We start from the raw sequence: 21056 nt of genomic DNA, 5'->3' as shown, positions 1-21056 counted from the left end.
CCACGATTGCGTAGAAGGTATTTTTGGTCGTAAATCTACAACAATATTGAAAATTGGCGTTTTTTTGCCTTTATTGGCAATGTTTGTGTACCTTAGTTGTACCAGTAGCGCCATCTGCGCTGAGCTCTGCGTAATATGCCCTATTAGATGCAAGCACAGTGCACTCTCCTCACATCAGCAAATTCGCTTGCACTTGACTCAAGTGATTATTTAGATTCTATAAAAATATTGTTTTCTTCATTTAACATTCGTATGGCTTTTAATAGGAATTTAGACTCTTAAAGCATAATGTAAGCTAATGTGTTTTGTCATTATCATGGCACTTAAAATAATTGAAAATTACAGTTTTACTGAAATTTAAGTTTTTTTGAATAATTGTTTATTATAACCAGCTACAATTGTCTAAAGTGGTAGCAGCGAGCCCAGATTGCAAACAACCCGGAATCCTCGCTGTTTACTTTGCAGTTTGTTATAGTAACTATACTATTACTACCGAAATCCAACTCTTTTTTTGAAATCTAAATGACACAATCGTCATAACTTTGCACACCCTCTGTTCCATCCAATATTGGCTTATTCTTGTGAACTGCGGCTAATGTTTTTGCAAATTGTTAATGTATTTATTTGTTATGACAGGTCTTGTACTATAAAATAGGATAGTATCGAACAGGGCCGAATTCAGTTAGTTGTGTATTGATATATTTTTTGTTCAAATAGGCACCTCTATAATGTTCTTATATCTTTGAATGAAAAGAGGAGTATGTAAAAAAATATAAACTTGAAATATTGACTTTGATGCGAATGTCCAATTAAAATCTGAACCAGAGTGCGGCGGTGAACATTTTAAATGAAAGAAGAGCATTAGGTTTCCGATTTCGGATCTCTGATTAGGTTTTCATATATCGGAAACGAGCCGCGCTAAGCACCAAGGCTTGCAACATTATTCCGTGCTTGCAACTGTGCTTTACTACACTTTGCTATTCACTTAAATTTTTCCAATGGTAGAAATAGAATTACATTGCTAGCAACACTCACTAAACAGCTGTCATCTCAGCTGCGCTGCGGTTTGTCGATTGATTGACAATTTTAATTATTGTGGACTGGACGCTTCTCAGTGGCGTATTTAACGAATAATTTTCTCTGCATTTCGAAATTGTCAATAAAAGTTGAGAAAATAGTACACAAAACGCGAAAATGGCGAGTGTAAAGTTTTTAACGTTGTTAGCAGTAATGTGCACCTGTTACGGGCTTGGTAAGTTGCGTTCATGTCGTGATGCAATATCAATAGTTTTTCTTTGTTGCTTTTTATCGCCACGTCAGGAAGGGGCGCGACTATTTCTCATCTTTGTCGCGTTAATCAAGAGCTACTGGCGTAACTATTTGCGTTTTAGTCTCTTTAGGAAGATTCTAGAATAACAAAGATACCCACATTTGTGCAGGTCATGGCGAAGCGATTACGACGCAGAAGCCGGTTACGATCGACATACCCAGGCGTCCGGTGGAGTCGCTGCCTGTAGCGCCAGTTCATTTGGAAACCTCAGTGCCTCAAGTGGTTGCAGCTGAAGACTTGTCGACAGTCGTTAAGCCCAAAACAACGACAACAACTTCTCCGCCGACCTCAACTACTCCGTCGACCACAACTACTCCGCCGACCACACCTACGACTACCACTCCCCCGCCAACCACTAGTACCACCACCAGCACAACAACAGCTCCACCAGCACCCCCCGCGCCCACACCCGCACCCTCGCCCAAACCTATTGATCCCCCACAGCAAGGCACCTGGTCGTACACGGATAAGAACAACATAACATGTGTGGTTGTCCAGTTTGCTGCACAACTCAACATCTCATACTTCCAAGTAAACAACAGTAAGTGATTTTAATATTATCTTTACCATATTTAATTGCAATTAGTGATACTTTTTGTGTGTTAGTGCGTCATAAACTGTGTCGTGGTCATGAATAGGTTGGTTATGGAAATGGAATTTTCATCCCTAGTATTAATACATACAGAGGCCGCATTGGCGTCTATCTAAAACTAGAATATCAATTTTGAATAAAGTTTTTAGAACAGTAAAAGTTATTATTAGTGGCAAATTTTTTTTTGTATAGATCTGTGAGTCAGTAGAAGTCACACGATTAATAAGTTGCTCCAGTTAACACAATGTGACCTTAGGTAACTGGGACAGAAATAAACACTGAACAATGACAGTCAATGTCTCAATAGCGATTTCCATATTTCACACAATAAGAAAATATTAGTTTTGTGATTTAAAAAAAAATATTTTATTTTTTTTAATCATGGAGCTCCCAATAGTATTCAACTATATTTTCATACCTATTTATTATGATTATATGAATTTATTTTTTGGTCTTCTGCGCTAGTCTGAAAGTGAACAGAAAATATAGAATGTGACAGTCACTTCTTGTCATGCTCATTGTAAAAGTCGAGGGAAAGGGCGGTAAATTGGACATTCTTCTCAAAAGTTGAGGGAGAGGGCTGGAAACCCTACTTTTGAATAAAAATTCTGCCAACAGCTTTTGAGTTTTGCAACTCTCTCTGCCCTGTCAGGCTCTGTCTACCCTATAAGCGGTGAAGTTGTCATACTATGTACACCAAGAGGTCCTGGGTTCGATCCCCGGTCGGGTCATGATGGAAAATGATGTTTATCTATATATGTATTTGTTATAAAATATAGTATCGTTGAGTTAGTATCCCATAACACAAGTCTCGAACTTACTTTGGGGCTAGCTCAATCTGTATGATTTGTCCTGATATAAAAAAAAAAAAATTAAATAGTTATATAGGGACTTTTTATTTCCAATTGATTCATATTACATGACTTTTTTTTCATACATATGTTTATCCTGCTTTTTATTATATATTTTATTAGTTGTGTACTTTCATCAGCACACTTAATATATGTGTATTAAATTTATTAGCCTGCCTTTCAACTTAGTTTGAAACTAGCGTCCCATCTCAGCTTTGCTCGGGTTAAATGGGTGTGATTCCTCAGTAATCACTCTACCTAGATTTTTAGTTCGAGAGGAACAGATGTAAGGTTTTTTTTATTTTTCAGGGTTTCATAAAGTTTTCATGTAAGTACAAACATTTACGGTTTTCAGACAGTTTCCATTTATATATGTTTTGTAAGCGTCTTGTAACATTTCATGATGCTAGGCCGATGGGAAGTACCAAAAGGTTTTGTCATTCTTGTCAATACAAGGGTTATTGAAATAGTTTTCTCTTGATCTACTTTTTTTTCGCGAACACAAAACCATTCAGATGAATATACAATGAATCATGTATGGTTTCGCTGCTTACGTCTTTTTGTAGCAATATGAATAGTGTAGGCTTCATTAGGGTGAGTGCAGACCTGATCTCTCTGTCTCTGAGTTCATCGTTTTCCCGGTTAGGTACTTCAGCCGTTAGCATTGGAGCTCAAGGTTCGATATCAAGAAATCACGATTTTTCTGTGCATGAAGTGATATTTAAATATTTTGTGGTGTGTGAATTCCGAATTCTGTGATTTCCTCCGTTCCATATTCTCCCGTGGATGTCGTAGGAGGCGAATAAAGGACATAACCTTGGCAGATGATACAATATTCCCGATGAGGGTTGAAAGTCAGGTATGTCGCCGATTGTGAAATCGCAGCCCAATCTACGAAATAATAAAGTTTATTTTTTGACATTACATTGATTTAATTGTATTGTATCATGTTGTACTCTATTGTGGTATTCGCACGAAGCAATCATTAGCAAAATTCCAAGAACTTAGAAACTAAAAATAGCACAATGTCATAATGGTATAAAAATAAAAACCAAAGTTGTCAATACCTTGCTTATCCTCGTATTTTGTAAATCTACCTTTTATATATTTATAGCCGAACAACGTCTTTTTTAAATTAAAAAGCCATGAGGATAAACACATTCTCAGAACGTTTGTGACTCAGTGACATTGTGTCTTGCTGATGTGCTAACTGTTTATGCGGCTGGCGACCTATATGCAACATAGCACCTCAGAAAGGTGAATCTACTGAGAGCCTGCCCAATTTAGATTTTGCTAAGATATCTCTTGTGACTAAGAGTGTCTTTTCTGTTCTATTTAAGTAATTTTTCTTCCCTCATCTCATTTAAATGTGGTTTGACCGTGAAAGCCTGGTTTTTTGGGACCCTGTTCGGACACAAATTTCGAAATGTAAAGAAACCGGGACGTAATGGTATACCTAGTTCAATGTTCAGGAGATATCCATGTGCAAATAACAATAATTCTCTTGACCGATAACATAGGTGCGGTCTTCTGTTAATTTGTTGTGTGATTCATATTAGTAACGTAAAAACATGGGTTTTTTAAATATACTACTTAACCAAAAAAAGTCCCATACAAGTTTGTCCGTACAGTTAAAAGCACGTCATGTTATCCGTTATGAATCTCCTCCGAGGAGACTAAGGAGGTTATTTTGCAATGACTCTGGGTAGGTTGACGTGCTGTTAATTGTAGCCAGCATTGTTTTTTTTATTATCGCGTACTTTTGCCTCGCTACAGTCAATTGTTTGTTTTTTATGATTTCGTGTTTTTGGGCCTAATTTTATTTAATTCTGACACTTTGTACGCACGACTGCTACATACCAGTTATAACAATTAAATTTGTTTGATGTCTCGTAGAGTGTCTGCGAAAGTGTTAACCGACTTAAGAGGACGAGGTTCTCAATTTGTTATATATATTTTTTGTCCATTCTTGAATCTCTTCATATTTTCCACGGAGTGTTCTAGATGGTGAAGTCAGATATTCGCCTCGGTAAAGTCCTATCGTATTCCTGGAGCAATCACGGGTCCCCTTTCTTTGGCATGTCAATGTCACTGCGTCACCACGTGCAGCCAATTGGATAAACGGTGCCATGCAGCCCACAACAAGTCAACGAGTCCAGGCGTCACTCGTAAACACCTTGATAAATGTGGATACAGATTTTATTAGCCTCTCCACAGGTTTGTAACCACGCGGAATTAAAGTTTATTGGATTGGATAGATGATGACAGATGATTAATCTAGATCAGATCTTCCTCTCATCTGTTTCATCCTCAGCCAAGAAGCTTCGGAGTTCAAGGTGCGCATTTTTCCCAGCTCAGTCCGCGCAATTCATCACTTTTATTTGTCTCTTTGTTTATATTGTATACTTAAAAGTTATTAATGCAGACTTATCTTTACCGTTAGATAACAGAATCTAATTCTGTGACTTTACCGGTCATATTCCTTGTGCAACAGAAAATTGGCATACGCTAATGGAAAATGCAGTTTGAAAAATGCAACATGACACGCATCGGTTACCATACTCTAATAGGACTGCACTTTACGTACAACTAAAACGTGAGAATATGCATGTTCGGTAAAAAATTTTGCTCAATAAAATGATTAACATGATTGTTTATCTAAAATTGAATTTTAGGAATCTTACCACGTAAAGTTCATTTGTAACAACTTACGAACCTTCTCCGCCGTTCCTGGATAGTGATCATTAACAGTCCGATATAATACTTTCCTCTATTTGTTTCTTAGCTCTCGGACACATATCATCAATAAATAAATAAATAAATATATATATCAGGACAAATCATTGAGCTAGCCCCAAAGTAAGTTCGAGACTTGTGTTATGGGATACTAACTCAACGATACTATACTCGTATTTTATAACAAATACATATATAGATAAACATCCAAGACTCGGGCCAATCAGAAAAAGATCATTTTCCATCATGACCCGACCGGGGATCGAACCCAGGACCTCTCGGTTCAGTGGCAAGAACCTTACCACTGCGCCACCGAGGTCGTCAAAATGAAACGATTTGTCACGAATACATTATAAACTATCGAAAAATACTTATATTATGTGAAATGGCTGTCACAACAAACTCGAGAGATAAATTATTAGTAAGTGATATTTACATTAATACAGGCCATTTTAAGTTCTTGCCACTGAACCAAGAGGTCCCGGGTTCGATTCCCGGTCGGGTTATGATGGAAAATGATCTTTTTCTGATTGTCCCGGGTCTTGGCTGTTTATCTATATATGTATTTGTTATAAAATATAGTATCGTTGAGTTAGTATCCCATGACACAAGTCTCGAACTTACTTTGGGGCTAGCTCAATCTGTGTGATTCGTCCTAATATATTTATTTATTTTAAGAAGCCTAGGATGATATTTCTAATTATAATAGTATCTAATTAAGCCTAATTAATACATTACAACACTAATGACACGAAATATATTCGTAGCTGTTAATTTCGTTAAAGATTTCACATTCGTGTAACATGCATTGTAAAATTACAAGAGTGCCACAAACATCACGGCCTGACTCATGCAGCCATGAGTCCATGAATCATTATCTGAGCCACGGATATAACATGTCAACATTCAGCTTCAATAAATATACATAGTTATTGATCACTGTGCTGTGATTTTGGGGCTTTTGTTGATCATTTTAAAAATAAGAATAATAATAATTTTAACGATTTGTTTGTATCATGCCGAAGATCTGTTTTTGTGGAAAGCATCTTCGAATCTATTTTCGTGAGGACCAGTTTTTAGGATGAACCAGTTATTCGATGCAAAACAAGAATCATTGAAAAAGTTGGGTTTATGAAATCGAATGATTCGCCGAAATTTGGTATGATTTTTCCTCCAAGTGTATTGAGACAAAATTTGTCAATGGTCAATATTTTGAAAATTGTATTCTTAGCTATAGCATACACACCGTATGTAAAGATTGCAAGAAACAATTATGGTAAGCCCTTCGCGTACCATGAGTTTTTTGCATATATTTTTTTCCAACTTTGGCCATTATTTTTTATATAGTTGCTCGTGTTTAGTTTGAGCATAGTGGAATTTATATTATAATTTTGTTTTTAATGAGAATAACACATACCTAATAACGACACATGCCCGTCAAATCAGTACAGGGTGGGCGGATCCCACAAATGGCTGTTGTTTATGCGAACCAATATGTTACTCATAAAATGATATCGCGTTGTCTCTCTCATATGAGAGTATCGTTCTCTTTTCCTTTCTTCCTCAGCGCCTTTCTACTTTTATCTGCTCCATTTGGCATGGTCTGTATGTCCGTAGTTCTCAGGCCATTCCCAAATAGTCTCCACGTTGTGTTTGTTTTTTCAGTGCACAACTGAAAAGTCGCTTTGTTATTTCAGTACATATGTGCCTCGATAGTGACATTGTAGCATTGTAGATACTTTATCGTGTTATTATCCATAACTAACGAGTTATACATACCTAAGAAGTACTAAAATTGCTTTATTTGTAGCCGTGCTAACATCTCGCATTAAACCACTGAAAAATATGTCTCATAAGTATGTGTGACAGGGTAAAACTGCAAATCGAATCGCCATAATTTTCCTAAAAATCTTTCGAAAGATCCTAATAACCAGACAATGTACAATGTACAATGTTATGTACAGTCAACAACACATCAATCTACCCAAATTAATTCAAAGAGGTTCATGCAGGGTATTTTGATGTGCTGATTGAGTGCATAATTCACAAATAAAAACATCATTTAGGCATCAACACTTTTCCCAGCGTGTTGCAATCGCATTGAGTCTCGAGATCTGACCTTGCACTCACCGATAGACAGACAGATAACCGGCGAAACAGTACACTTTTGTTACACTAGTTTTTGCACAAGGCTTTTATATTTATTTCAACTCTTCTATCCGCCTCATCATTATATTTTGTACCCTATGCCTATTTACTATTTATTTATAAAATTAATAATACATGACACATACTGTGAGTCAAAAAATAATTACAAATAATCTAAAACAATACGCGTTTTACAAGGAATTATTTTAGCCTACATCCCATTATGTTTTGCCGCAAAATGTCAAATTCAAATCATTTATTCAGAAATTAGACCTTCACAGGCACTTTTTCCACGTCAATTTTTATATTAAATGGTTATTTCTCAAAAGCTACAAACTACTGGCATTTCGGAACGACCACTGCTGAGAAGTAATGCCGAAAGAAACTTTGAACAGTGTTGGTCCCTATCATGCCAGAAGGGCTTACCATTGTTGTTAATGTTTACAATTAATGTTTTCCTCTAGTATAATTATTCAGACGTTTCTTCCACGCTTCTATCTTCCACAATTTTTCTTATACTCTCATCTACCCGATACATTTCATATAGATCTTGTGACATGCGCTATAACTTTTTCTCATAAGAGCGTTACTTCTTCAGCCACAAAGAAGGTCAGCTTTCTCATATTTCTTCTGCACTTCACACAACCCCTATTCACCTTAGAGTATCAGTAATTCTCACTATATTCGTAGCTCTTATTTATAAATGAAGAATATTCTAGCCGATGCGCGCTTCCGCTCCCTTATGTATAGATGTATTCTAAATTTCATCAAAATCGAGCTAGCGGTTTAAGCGGGAAATCATGACAGGCTTTCGCATTTATATTAGTACTAGCGGCCCGTCCTGGCTTCGCTTGGATAAAAGCAATAAATTGTACACCTAAACCTTCCTCAGGAATCACATTATCTATTGGTGAAAACCGAAGCAAAATCCGCGCAGTGGTTTTTGTGTTTATCGCGAACAGACAGACAGACAGAAGCGGCAGAGGACTTTAATACGTAAGGATAAGGATATGTTGAACAATGTTAGTCGTTACCTATTAGATTACTACGAAATAATCTTAATATTCGTTTCCACATAAACTCCTGTCCATGTATTCTTGTCTCTGGTCTTTCCATCCATCTGTTGTCGAAATTTCTTAGTGTAATAATACCATTTATCATAATTTTGTGCATAAGAAATCTAAGTTACCCATTATAGTTTAGGGTGACCTTGAAGGGTTCACGATCGTATTGTCTCCAGTAACGGGTGTCGCTTGTTTGTGCAAATATCGTGCGCAAGCGCAAACAAACTGTTGGGACATGCCATTCTTTATTGGTACTTCTCATAAAAGAATAGCTTTTTATTGTTTTTTTTTCTTGTAACCAATTCTGTTTCTCCATCTGAAATTATTACAATGAAAAAAAAAAAAGAATTAACTACTATTTTCTGCTCTCGTCATTGTTTAGATTATTGTTCTGTTATTCTATGTATCTATGTAAAAATTGATGAGTTCCTCATTTTCATATTATAGATACAATTTATAAAATTCATTATTGATTTTATAATAATTTATTTCAACCATAGAGCCCCTGTAAATACTGGAATATAAAAAATTAAAAATTAAAGAAACCACGAATCTGAAGTTGCTGGCGTCCCATCACCTAGAAAAGAGGTGACGAACGAATGAACATACACATTTTGCCAAGAGCACTCTCGATTAAATTATTTTTGATATATAAAAAAAAAAACTAGATCACAATCAGTTGAGCCGTTTGGCTGCTACGATGCTACGAACATTTTTTTTTAAATGTCACATTTTGTTTTGTATATTGAAATAAACTCCCGACCGTCACAACAAAATAATATAATTATCATATGCGTCATAATAACCGATAAAGCTTTTGAACTGTTAATGAATTGTTCTAACATGTCGAAGGCGTCCATAATTTTGTTGAATGTTATTAGTACAATGTACTAACAACTACACATCAACCCAACCAAATTCATTGCAAATTCAACCCTATTAATCCGGCATAAAGATACATGTAACTTGAAATGAGGTCGAGTCGACTGTATCTACATTTGATATTTAAATCGTTATCAGCAAAAAAAATATATATTTAAACAGCCGTCAATATGGCGGCAATATCAACGCGACACAGTTTCCAGTCACATTACATTGGAAAATTAACCGAATATCACTGCAGTGAGAGGAATCCCCGCGAAATAAAAATGCCTATATTTTATATATATTTTATTATCTCTGCGTGTTGATGTTTTAGGAATTGTTAAAATGTAAATCAAGTACTTACATACTTATAGATAAATAGGATTTTTGTTTTTGTTAAAAATACGAAAGTTTGTGATGATGTATGCGCGTGTGTGTTTGATATTCTCACGTAAAATCTACTGAACGGATTGTTATGAAATTTGGTAAACAGGTATATAACCTGAAATAACACATAGGGTATGTTATCTTCGTCTTTTTATCTTAAAATGGCCATGGGAGCGAATTGTTTGTATCTGTTTTCATTTCATGATCGCAGATTGCTAGAAATACGCCTAATTAAACATCGACCATAATTTCTTATACGTGGAACGTCACAGTTATTACAAATAGACACTATCAAATTAAAGAGAACTATACTTGTGTAAGAAATAGTGGTGGATCTAGGTGCGTGTTTTAAACAGAGCGATGCAGCAGCTACCCGTTACACGGCAGCGACTGCATCGGTATCCCGTTATCCTATAATGACCCTCCTTTTTATCAAGCTTGTGCCGCGAGACTCCTACATAACTAAATATTTTTTTCATAACACAATAATACAGTCGAGCATCAAGTAGTTTGTAAATTTGATAAGTAATATTTAATTTAGAATATGACTTTGATTTTAGCTATTATCATTTAAACTTTATTGATCCAAGTAATACATATAACCTAATGCTAAAAGCATTCTCTTCCAGCTAACCATTAGGACAAAGAGAAATTCGTGCGGCGCAATAGTTACATGAATGTGATGTATCTATAATAATAAATGGTTTTGATTTTATAATAAACTTAGTAACTGATAGAAATATAATTATTCTCAATTTATTTGTCGGATTAAGATAATATATCTTTTCTGTATTTCTAAAAAATATAGAGCAATAAAGAGTATTGTACGTTTGTTTGGAATTGATTGCAAGAAAACACAAAAACAAAGAAACAGAAAAAGCATTAGCAACTGCGTACTTTCCCCATGTGGGGCACTCATCCAATCAATCGACAGGAAAAGACAAGTTACAAAAACTAGTATTGTATTGTATCCCTTTATTTCCAGGTCAGACAGAGAGCCACGCCATCTTCAACTTCCCCAGCAACGCGACGGTCACCAACGGTAGTTGCAATAAAACCGAGCAATGGATCGAGCTGAGCTGGCCCGCCACCGATAACATCACAAATCAGGTGGTGCTCGTGTTCGACGCCAACACGACCAGCCACGACTACGAGATGAAGGCAGTCAACATTACCCTCAGCCCGGCCATGTTGGTTAACGCTTGTGAGTATCCTCCTACGAAGCAACTTGTAACAAAGAAGAAGCGTCCTATTGCCGTTTTGTAACAAAAGTTGTGTGCGGATAAACGAGGCTGAGGCAGACGAGAGAGGTAAGCGGTTCCGCAGTAGTTCTGCCCGTTTCCATTGATCCCTGTCAAAGTCTTTATAAATTAGACCTTTCCGGGCATTTCTCAACTCCGCATGTTCTTGGTTGGTTTCGGGGCTGTGACACCGCGAAAGTCAGCGAAAAAAAAACCATTTTTTTTTACATTTTGAAGACACAATTGTTACCTATAAGCTGCCTTGGTAGGGTGTCCCTTACTCGCCTTGTACGACATCCACGGAAGGATAATCTAGTACTGTTCTACACGCATATCTCCTTAGTTTTGCCATCATCATCAACAGCCATTTAAACGTCTATTCAGCCATTTACCCCACTGTGCCTGTGCCCCACTACAGGGGCACAGGCCTTCCTTATAGATGGATAAGTAGTTAAATCTATAAGTTAGTGCTGTAATTTTAGTTTAAAGTCTCTTTACAGCCACCACAACAGCTATTGTACTCTGGCACGGCAGGGGCTGGCAGCTGCCGATGGCCACGTCCTACCGCTGCACGCCAGCCACGTACCTCAAGATGACCAGCGGGGACAACACCAACATAGGTATTTTTATATATTTTTTCTAATAATTTTATATGTAATATATTATTATATTATATATTAGTTGCATATAAGTATTAAGTGTATTGTTCATAATATTCATTATAATTGTTTTGACCCAATTGGTATTGGTTGGAACTGTTCAACTTTAAATACTATTACTTATTGGACAAAGCTGTACAATACAGTTTGTACTGTTTTTGCACTGTATACAATTCTAGTGTTCAACTTTTTTATAACTTTTAGTTTAGTTTTCTATTGGTGAGGACCTTTAATTGGCTCCTCTGCTATCTAGTTTTATGTCTAATTGTTTATATAAATTAAGCTGTTGTTCTTCTTGTTAAATTATAATAGGTGCAGTCGTCACCGTGACCAGGCTGCAGGAGGAGGCCTTCAGGACGACCACCGCCCGAGGTTTCAGCGCAGGTCAGTTTATAATTACAAGCAATATAAATAATTCGACTTGATAACCTTTCGCCCGCGGCTTCGTTTACGTGAATTTCTCAAGGGAATAGCACTTTTTCGGCTATGTCCTTCTCCATACTTTTTACTAGCTAGCTATGTGTGAGAAATTACAGGATACAAGGCAACAAACAAACAGATTTTCGTATTTATACTAGCAGTCCGCTCCGGCTTGGCTCGGGTAAAACCGTTCCTTAGAAATCACACTTATCTATTGGTGAGAACCATACAAAAATCGGTCCGGTAGTTAGTGCGTTGCTGTGTTATATATGTGCGTTGTTGCGTTCGTGCTAAATGTTAGAAACTATAGTTATCTATTTCCCCTCAGCGATTGAACAGTCTGTAATGGAAGCTTTATGATAAAAGGCCAGTATTAAAGTTGTGTCTTTGAGCGATAAATAGAGAGCAATGTTGAAAATAGAAATGTTCAAATACTTGCTTACATACGTGCATACATGCAATGATAACTTTTCGCGCGGCGCATACAATAACCCGTTGATGAGTTATCATCAGTTATCGGGAATGGCAAATGGGGGCCACTACAGAGTCTGACGAACTTCCGTTGTCCTTCATATCCAGTTGGTGTGAACCCACTGTGTGAGTCAATCGACCATTACATCCATGTGTTACTTAAAGCCAGATTAAGATATAAATCAGAATCCTTAAATACGTACTATGCATACTAATATTATCAATGCGAAAGTCTGTCTGTTTGCTTTTACACATAAACTGCTGGACCGATGTTGATGAAATTTTGTATGCATTCAAAAATAGGCTATAATTTTTTTTTTCAAAAGTCAACCCCCGAATGACTGTTTTGAAAATCATGTAGAGAAATTCACGCGGGCGAAGCCGCTGGCAAAAGTAATTACGAATAATATAATAACATCGTGTAATAATAATAATTTTTAATTGAATATCATTTGAAATAAGTGTCTGAAAGTAATAAGTCATTATTTATTTTTAACCGCAGTTAAGAGCTAATCTACAAAACACTAGATTTTGTCTTTCATTCTTTTAGGAGTGGAATTTCCAAATTATCAAGGCAGATGTTTTGATATCAGACTTGAGACGCAAATGAAGGATTACGTACACAGAATTGGCAATTCTAAATCTGTGCTTTAAGTTTATTTACACTATAGAAGGAACCGCATCTGCAAATCTGCAAAGTTACATATTTGTTTGTTTCTAGCTAGCTAAACATTGTACCTATATTGTTCTATGTGTAAAAGATTTATTTTAGCTCTTGCCCACAACGTATGTGAGCAAAAATCCGTTTCCCGTGGGAATTTCAGGAAATCCCTTGTTAGTGCTCCTTTACACTGTCCTAGGAACGTACACACCAAATTTCAGCTTTCTACGCCCAGTAGTTTCGATTGTGCGTTGTCTGTCAGTCAGTCATTCGGTAACGCAAGAGTTTTATGTATATAGATTACGATAATTATTAAGTAATTTCTTTGTATTGAAACAAGATAAGTAGCGTAAGAGTTGTTATAAAATATTGTCTAAGCCAACAATGCACCTGCATTTCCATAACAGACGTTACGTGAATTCTCAATCAATATAGAATATTATTGTTTCCTGGACTCAGTTTATGTAATATGTATAGTGGCACCATATTGCAGTTGCACAGTTAAAACATAAACCATAGAGTTAAGTCCTATTCGACAATATCGCTATCTGCACGTTTGACCTCGAACTGTATCTATTGTGTCTGTGTGTGTCTGTTACAATTATAACGTTGTTTTGATAAATTAATGTTAGACACGTGGTGGTACTGTTAATATTTTTAGCTATTTAATAACTATCAGTACATAGTATAAAATAAAGTCGCTTTTCGCTGTCTGTCCCCATGTATGCTTAGATCTTTAAAACTGCGCGACGGATTTTGATGCGGGTTTTTTTTAATAGATAGTGTGATTCCTGGGGAAAGTTTAGGTGTAAAGTGTATAAGGGTTTTAGCCGAGCGAGGCCGGGCCGGCCAGCTAGTGTAGCTATAATAATATTTAGCCGTCCATACATCTCTTCGCCCGTGGAGTGTAGTGGAGTTGAAAGGTCTCAGGTTCGTATCCTACTCGTGCCATATGAGTTTGTATACCAATCTGACTCATATACAGTAGTTTTCATAGAACACCAGTGAAGGAAAATACCATGAGGAAACCTACACACTGTCGGACAGTTTAGTTCACTAGTGTGTATGCGACTGCCACTAGATGGCGGTAAGTAGTCGTAAAGTCATGTCAGATGGCTTTGGGCGACTTGAATACTGACACCAGTGTTAGCAATAACACACTCGATATGGTGATGACTTCATTACCCATTAAATTTAAAATCCATGACCCTTGCAACGTCTGTTCTTGACTTGGAATGAAGAATGTGTGAATGGCCTTAGCACGCGAGTGCGGCGGCGGCGACGTGCCGGACGCGGTGCCGATCGCGGTGGGCTGCGCGCTGGCGGGGCTCGTGGTGGTGGTGGTGGTCGCCTACCTCGTCGCGCGACGCCGCTCTGCCGTGCGCGGCTACCTCTCCATGTAGACTGGTGAGTATGTGTTCATTACTCGACGGGTTAATACAAATGACTACTTGACTATAAAATGTAAATAACTAGGTTTTGCCCACAACTTCGTATGAGAGTAAAAATCAGATTCCCGTGGGAATTTCAGGAAATCCCTTCTTAGTGCTCATCTACACTGTCCTAGGAACCTACACACCAAATTTCAGCTTTGTACGCTCAGTAGTTTGGGCTGTGCGTTTTCTGTCAGTCAGTCACTCAGTAACGCAAGAGTTTTATATATAGTATAGTTGATGACTAAAAGAATACATAATGGTATTTCAATAACCAAACAATTACATGTCACTTAGAAGTTTAGCGCCATGCCGCATTGCTCAGTCGCGCTCTGTCATTTTGACGCAGACATAGTATGAAGTGTCAACATACGTCAGTGTCAAAATCTATAGAAATAATTCGTTTTCATTGAAAATATGGCAGTATTCCAAACCAAAAACGCTAGTAAAAATTTATTGAACGGGTTCCTATGTAAATACAAAACTTAATGTTTGATTCGACAAACATTTATTGATAAATGATTGAACTGAACGATATCTTATCACAACGATATTAAGCAATTGGCGTGATAATTTATCGAAAATAAAGTGGCTTATCTTGCATTTCGTGAAAATACATTAGAACAGCATTAATCTTTATTGTTGAATTATGGAAAGCGTGTGTTCTTTCTTGTATTGTGGCGCTTCCAAGTAACCAAAAGATGAATTTCACAGAAAAAATAAAATCATTTTTATTTCAAACAGTGAAAATCCATTCATTTGACATTATGGATTTTATTTTATTATGGATGAAATTAAATTACAATAAAATATTAAAATCATTAAAATTAAAACCGATAAATAATAAATAGATGATGATTTTTTCTAACATATATTTGTGTCCCACTGCTGGGCAAAGGCCTCCCCTTCTGCCGAAAATTTCTATTTACTGCACTATCTGCAGTCAATAGAGATTTTTTATATCAGTTTGCTATTTTTTTTTCAGAAACAGCCAAGGCTGAGTCAGCGGGGTAGACAATGTAAAGCTATAGCTAGAGATCCATTCACCGCATTTACTATATTATCGCGACTCGCTGTAACTGTTCGTAAGTTTGCTCAACAGTGTACATTGATGTTTATCGGGGTAGATATCGAGCTGGCACAATACTTGATGAGCAATAGTTGCTCAGTTGCCGCTCTTCAATTAATTAAAAAAAAAATTCAATAGGTTACACAATTGTCTTAATATACGATAATGTTTAACTTTATAGAATGTACACTAATCAATAAAATTTCCCAAGACTTGTGATGTGATGTAATGGAGCTATTTCATAGTAACTATGTTTCCATAATACGCTTGGTTCAGTAGTATTTTGTGGCGATGCGATATCTATCCTAATTACATTTGTAGTGGAAACAACTGCTCTGTCCTAGGACTATTTAGTATTGAGATCCTCTTGCGGTAGTTTCAAACAAGGGAGAGCGAAGATCTGTAACTAAGAACACAGTGAAATGAACCTTGTCGTCGTTGTAATAAAGGCTATATGTGAAACTGTATAGCGCAATCTATGGAAACAGAAAATTATTTACGCTGGGTTTTTGGTAAACGGTTTTTGCTTTCCTTAAATTATACTTACTGGCGTATAAGCCCATGCCTAAAACGTAATTTTGTTAAAGCTGTTAGCCGAAGAAAGTATAATTGACGTTTTTTCAACCGTTGTTTTATTTTTATTTACTTTTGTCAGAACATATATAATTGCAGTCGATTGACTTAAAGCCCTGTATATTTCGTTGTTCTGATTTTTCGTTTTAAAAACTATGCTCAAGTGGAATAAAATACAGCGTTCGATATTTATTTTTTAGTTTAAACAACAGTAGATACAGGGTTCAAAATAAATAAATTGTTTCGTTTGTGATTTCAAATTATAAGATTTTTGTAAATTTATGTGATTGTTAAAAATAACATTGAACAAAGGTGACCAATGCAAGCCCAGAATTTCTGTGTAACTTTGTCGTGTATAGTTGTTTTTGGATTTCGTTTCTTTTCGTCTCGGCCATAATAATAGTGATAATTTTTATTATATACTGGAAAATATTAACATTTGTTTTTGTATAAAATGATTGATATGTATATTGCAATAATTTGATTTCTATTGAGGATATGGTGCAAAAATAAAGAAAATTAATACAATTTTAGATGTTACATGATGTTAGATGGACGATGTACGTCATATGTCATTTTATCGACACATTTGTTGAATTCACACTGGCATGTCCACAAACAACAAAATAGCTAAACTCAGGTCGATGATAGTATTAAAGTAGTATTTATATTTTTGGAGCTAAAATCCTATCATCGATAAGCTCATTTTTAGAATTTTAATTTTGTTTTTTTTTGTTCTTTTCCGGACGTTATTCTGCTGTTCCACTTTCCGTGTGATTTCTGCAAATGTATCTATGCTACAATTTTTCGTGATTAATTTTATTTTCAGTGTTTTTTTTTTATCCAAAGATTTAATCCCCATAAACATTTGTTATACGCACGTATAGCACATATGTTAATCTCATCAGAACGTTATATAAAATTCCTCAGTCCGTAAAGAATTTGTAAAAGACGTATATAGAGGTAGATAGTCGGTAATATAAAGCAGTGTCTTTCTTTCTTAGATAGTGTTCGAAATCTATTCTCTAAGCGTACAAGTTCTGGCGCGCTCATTGCTGCGACGGTGGATGTCGACCTTTGAAATTTGCCTTAAAATGTTCTTATTTTAGAGTTAATTTTACCAGTCTTGTCTTTGTTTTTCTGAATTTCTAAATCTTTTTTTTGACCTGGCAACCTTTGCAAATAATGATTGTATATTTTTAATGGCATCTTTTTTTGTGTCATGGCTGGTGGCAATGAGTCAGCCAGGCATGTCCCTTCTTTTCATCTGTGGAGGGTAGTGGGGGTTTAGGAGTAATTAACCCCTGTGCGCCTGATGAGATATTTTTATATTTTAACCAGTCTTCGAAGTATCCTAGTTGCGTACCTCGTCAGGCGCGCAGGGAGGCGAGCGAAGGAATGTAACTGATAAAATAAATGTTTTTTATTGCCAATAGACTTTTATTTCAAAGCGATTACAATAAATACGTACTTTAGTATGTACAGTGTATTTACAAAGTGAACAAGTCGACTCGTAGGAAGCAGATTAGACATTATCTCTGTGCGACGCAAGAATTTTTCAGAGACAACAAAACCGGTACGGAGAACAATAAATAGTTTTGTAACTATACTTTTAAACATTTATAAAATTTAAGTACGTGATACTGTTCTTAGCAAGTGTTTAAAGTTGGCGTGGTTATGTAATATTGTGTAGTTTGAATACTAACTACAATTAAATGCAGTTGTTGCTAACAGACTGAAAAACTACAATAATCGTTTAAATTTATTGGTTAATATTACATCAAATGCTTTTGGCCACCCATTTTACAAACCTTTATTCGCATACGAGTTCTCAACACTTCAGATTCGGTGAGCTTTGTATAAGGTAAATATGAAAAAACCCCGAATACATAACAGTGATTGCAACTACTTTTTGTAGTTAAAAGTTAACATTTTTAGATATACCTACCAATTTTTGTCTCTTTAGCCCGGTAATCACGTAGTTACGTTAATCACTAATAAATAAAACTCAGTGACCAATCAATGTTTTTAATAACAAATTTTTGTTCAACTGTTTGATTACTATATTTTTATCAATAAGTTACTGAGATGTCTATTTACAGACTACATACAATAACTTTCCTACGAATCGACTCGTCATTACAATATTAATTAAGACTACTGAACACTGCTTAGAAGTTATTTTGCGACGCCAAGTTTTCTTCGTAACTATTAAAGCTGTTCCCTAACGTATTATGTACATTCAAACTATTCACGCTTACATTTAAAAATAACCCATCCCATTCCATTGACAATTAAGTGCATCGTTAAAAAAAAACAACGATTTTGTTTATCGTAATATGTAATGTTTTTTGTCTCCACTAGTCGGCCTTGACGAGCTAACACAGAAGGCTAAGCTAAGAAAATAAATATATCAGGACAAATCACACAGATTGAGCTAGCCCCAAAGTAAGTTCGAGACTTATGTTATGGGATACTAACTCAACTGTACTATATTTTATAACATATACATATAGATAAACATCCAAGACCTGGGCCAATCAGAAAAAGATCATTTTCCATCATGACCCTATCCGGGGATCGAACCCGGGACCTCTCGGCTCAGTGGCAAGAACATTACCACTGCGCCACCGAGGTCGTCAAAAATGAAGCAGGATTGCTTTCTTTTTCTATTAAATACGTGCATCTTTTCCTTAGGTCCTATATCGCCCTGCGGCAGGTGAGCAGCTCAAATAACTCTTCACTCACATATTGAAAATTGTAGATATAGTATTTTTGCTTACTTGTAAACTTAATTGAAACTTTTTGTTTGTAAAATTCAAAAAAATGTTGAGTACATATTACGTTAATGTGGGAATACTTGGGACGTTTTTGATCTCGTTAAACTGGTGATGGGATGGGTTGCAGACATTTACCCTAGTGACTACACAGTATAAATGCAATTAATGTAAGTATATTTGTTGAAAATTATTTGATTTTTCTCATCAAATTGTACTGAAAAAGACTTAATACTTATTTTCTTCTTGCAATTTTGCACAATTTATTATCAATCATTATGCTTCGAGAACGGTGACTATATGTTTAACTTAATGTTTAAATAAGATGAAATATATTTACACAATATTTCCTATAAATACTGGTTTCATGTAGGACACTTGCAGACACTTTAAAATTTTGAACAGATTTGTCGAGTGAATAAAAAAATAATTGTTTAATTTGCTCATTGACTAATTAACAATGAAATTAAATTGAACCTTGCAATGTTCATTTCAACGCACATTTTTGCGTGACTACTATTTTGGCCAAACATTTTTGGGATACTATGACAAGGTCGTAAATCCAAAGTCCTATTAGACTTCGAACTGTGATGTTATAGAACTTAAGAATTATTTACAAGTCAGGACCTGCATAACTGATTGACTCAGGTCCTCTAGCCTCTAAAATATAGCCTCAATCCATGTTTCTCCATGTTGTGTCTAATCGCAAAATTTTGATGATACAAGTTTGCAAAGATTATTACTGCAAATTACTGAAGTCCACTGTGTAAGTATAAAAATCAATAAACCTGTGACGCGTCCCAGACTCTCGCGCAGTTAAGTGTCTACCGACTGTGTGAAATACAGAAAAAATAAAAACTTTGTCCATATGAAGGAAACATCATTATATCATTAAATGGCACTGTTTGGTAATACTTTAAGTAAGGCACTTTTTTCAGACTAAATATATATTCTTATTATCTGGTCCTTTGATAGTTAGAATTAAGTACTTTTGAGTTAGAATTATTCACTGTTTCAATGTTGAACAAAAACGCCCGAATTTAAAATTTTGCTACCCCTGTCTAGCTTTATATGTCTAGACAGAGATATAAAATATCATTTGTGTATTTAAGGTCCCTTCGTTCGCAAGGGCTTAAATAAGGCTCAGACATTCTTTTCATTGGACTAAACTGTCACCAAATGGACCCATTTGGTGTCTTAGCTTAAAAGGGTTTCTCGAGCGTTTCGATGTTGCAGCCGCGCTTTCATCCGTCAGTTTTCTTGAGGAAACAATAGTTTCTAAAATTAATTAATTAATAAAACAAATTAATTATTTCCATGTGTCTGGTAATAAAATTGATTCTTGTCCATGTTAAAATTTGAAAAACTGTATTTACGAGTACAGTAGGCCGCTGAGTTTGAAATGTAGGAATGACAAAATCGCTCGAATCTTGCCTCCACTCCTACTGTTCCTCTTCTATTTTCGAGTGCGTTATTTTGCTAACTCAGATATTATTCACGTCGCCTAAAGGCATCTGACATGACTTACGACTACTCGCTCCTCTGTAGAGCAACATCACTGCTGAACAGGACAGGAGTCCAGCAGCACATTGTGCGTAGCCTCCATCTCCGTCCAGTCCCGGGCTGCGCCCCCCACCGCCACGTCCCGCAGACACCCCTTGAAGTTCTCACGCCCTGTCTCGCCCACGTCTGCTGCGCCTTCTGAACACACAAATTTACGGTTTTAAGGTTTGTTCCCACATATTGTACCGAGTAGTAGATTACACAGATACACTAGAAT

General features: G+C 36.1%; 2 protein-coding genes across 5 annotated transcripts in view; one reads left to right on the top strand and one right to left on the bottom strand.

The window, feature by feature from the left end:
- Positions 1 to 1038: 1038 nt before the first annotated feature.
- On the top strand, positions 1039 to 17932 carry LOC128672723 (lysosome-associated membrane glycoprotein 1-like). 2 transcript variants are annotated; one of them, XR_010370013.1, is made up of 8 exons: positions 1039 to 1252; positions 1440 to 1871; positions 10958 to 11176; positions 11714 to 11833; positions 12185 to 12256; positions 14685 to 14831; positions 15843 to 16677; positions 16721 to 17932. XR_010370013.1 is itself a non-coding variant. In XM_053750048.2 (7 exons), the coding sequence occupies exons 1-6, from the start codon at positions 1195 to 1197 to the stop codon at positions 14825 to 14827; spliced, it is 1044 nt and encodes a 347-aa protein (XP_053606023.1). In that variant the 5' UTR covers positions 1039 to 1194; the 3' UTR covers positions 14828 to 14831; positions 15843 to 17932. The 2 variants fall into 2 exon arrangements, 1 of the variants encoding a protein (XP_053606023.1); XM_053750048.2 differs by having other exon boundaries at positions 15843 to 17932.
- wb (wing blister) overlaps positions 17303 to 21056 on the bottom strand; it is a 138744-nt gene continuing 134990 nt past the window's right edge. The window contains exons 53-54 of one of the 3 annotated variants that reach the window (XM_053750026.2): positions 20805 to 20977; positions 17303 to 20554 (exon numbers count right to left, since the gene is read on the bottom strand). In XM_053750026.2, the coding sequence (XP_053606001.1) occupies positions 20832 to 20977 (146 nt within the window). In that variant the 3' untranslated portion in view covers positions 17303 to 20554; positions 20805 to 20831. Of the gene's footprint in view, positions 20978 to 21056 lie in introns of all 3 variants that reach the window. The other 2 variants (XM_053750034.2, XM_053750016.2) reach the window with 2 other exon arrangements.

The sequence above is a fragment of the Plodia interpunctella genome, chromosome 1, assembly GCF_027563975.2.
Source record: "Plodia interpunctella isolate USDA-ARS_2022_Savannah chromosome 1, ilPloInte3.2, whole genome shotgun sequence".
NCBI lineage: Eukaryota > Metazoa > Arthropoda > Insecta > Lepidoptera > Pyralidae > Plodia > Plodia interpunctella.
The sequence above is the reverse complement of the archived record's forward strand: the minus strand, read 5'-3'. Positions and strand labels throughout refer to the sequence as shown.

Excerpts from the sequence above, each read along its gene's own strand:
- LOC128672723 (XM_053750048.2), top strand. The coding sequence starts at position 1,195 with ATGGCGAGTGTAAAGTTTTTAACGTTGTTAGCAGTAATGTGCACCTGT. Across the intron at positions 11,177-11,713 it reads GGCCATGTTGGTTAACGCTT|CCACCACAACAGCTATTGTA; the intron begins GTGAGTATCCTC and ends GTCTCTTTACAG. Across the intron at positions 12,257-14,684 it reads CGCCCGAGGTTTCAGCGCAG|CACGCGAGTGCGGCGGCGGC; the intron begins GTCAGTTTATAA and ends GAATGGCCTTAG.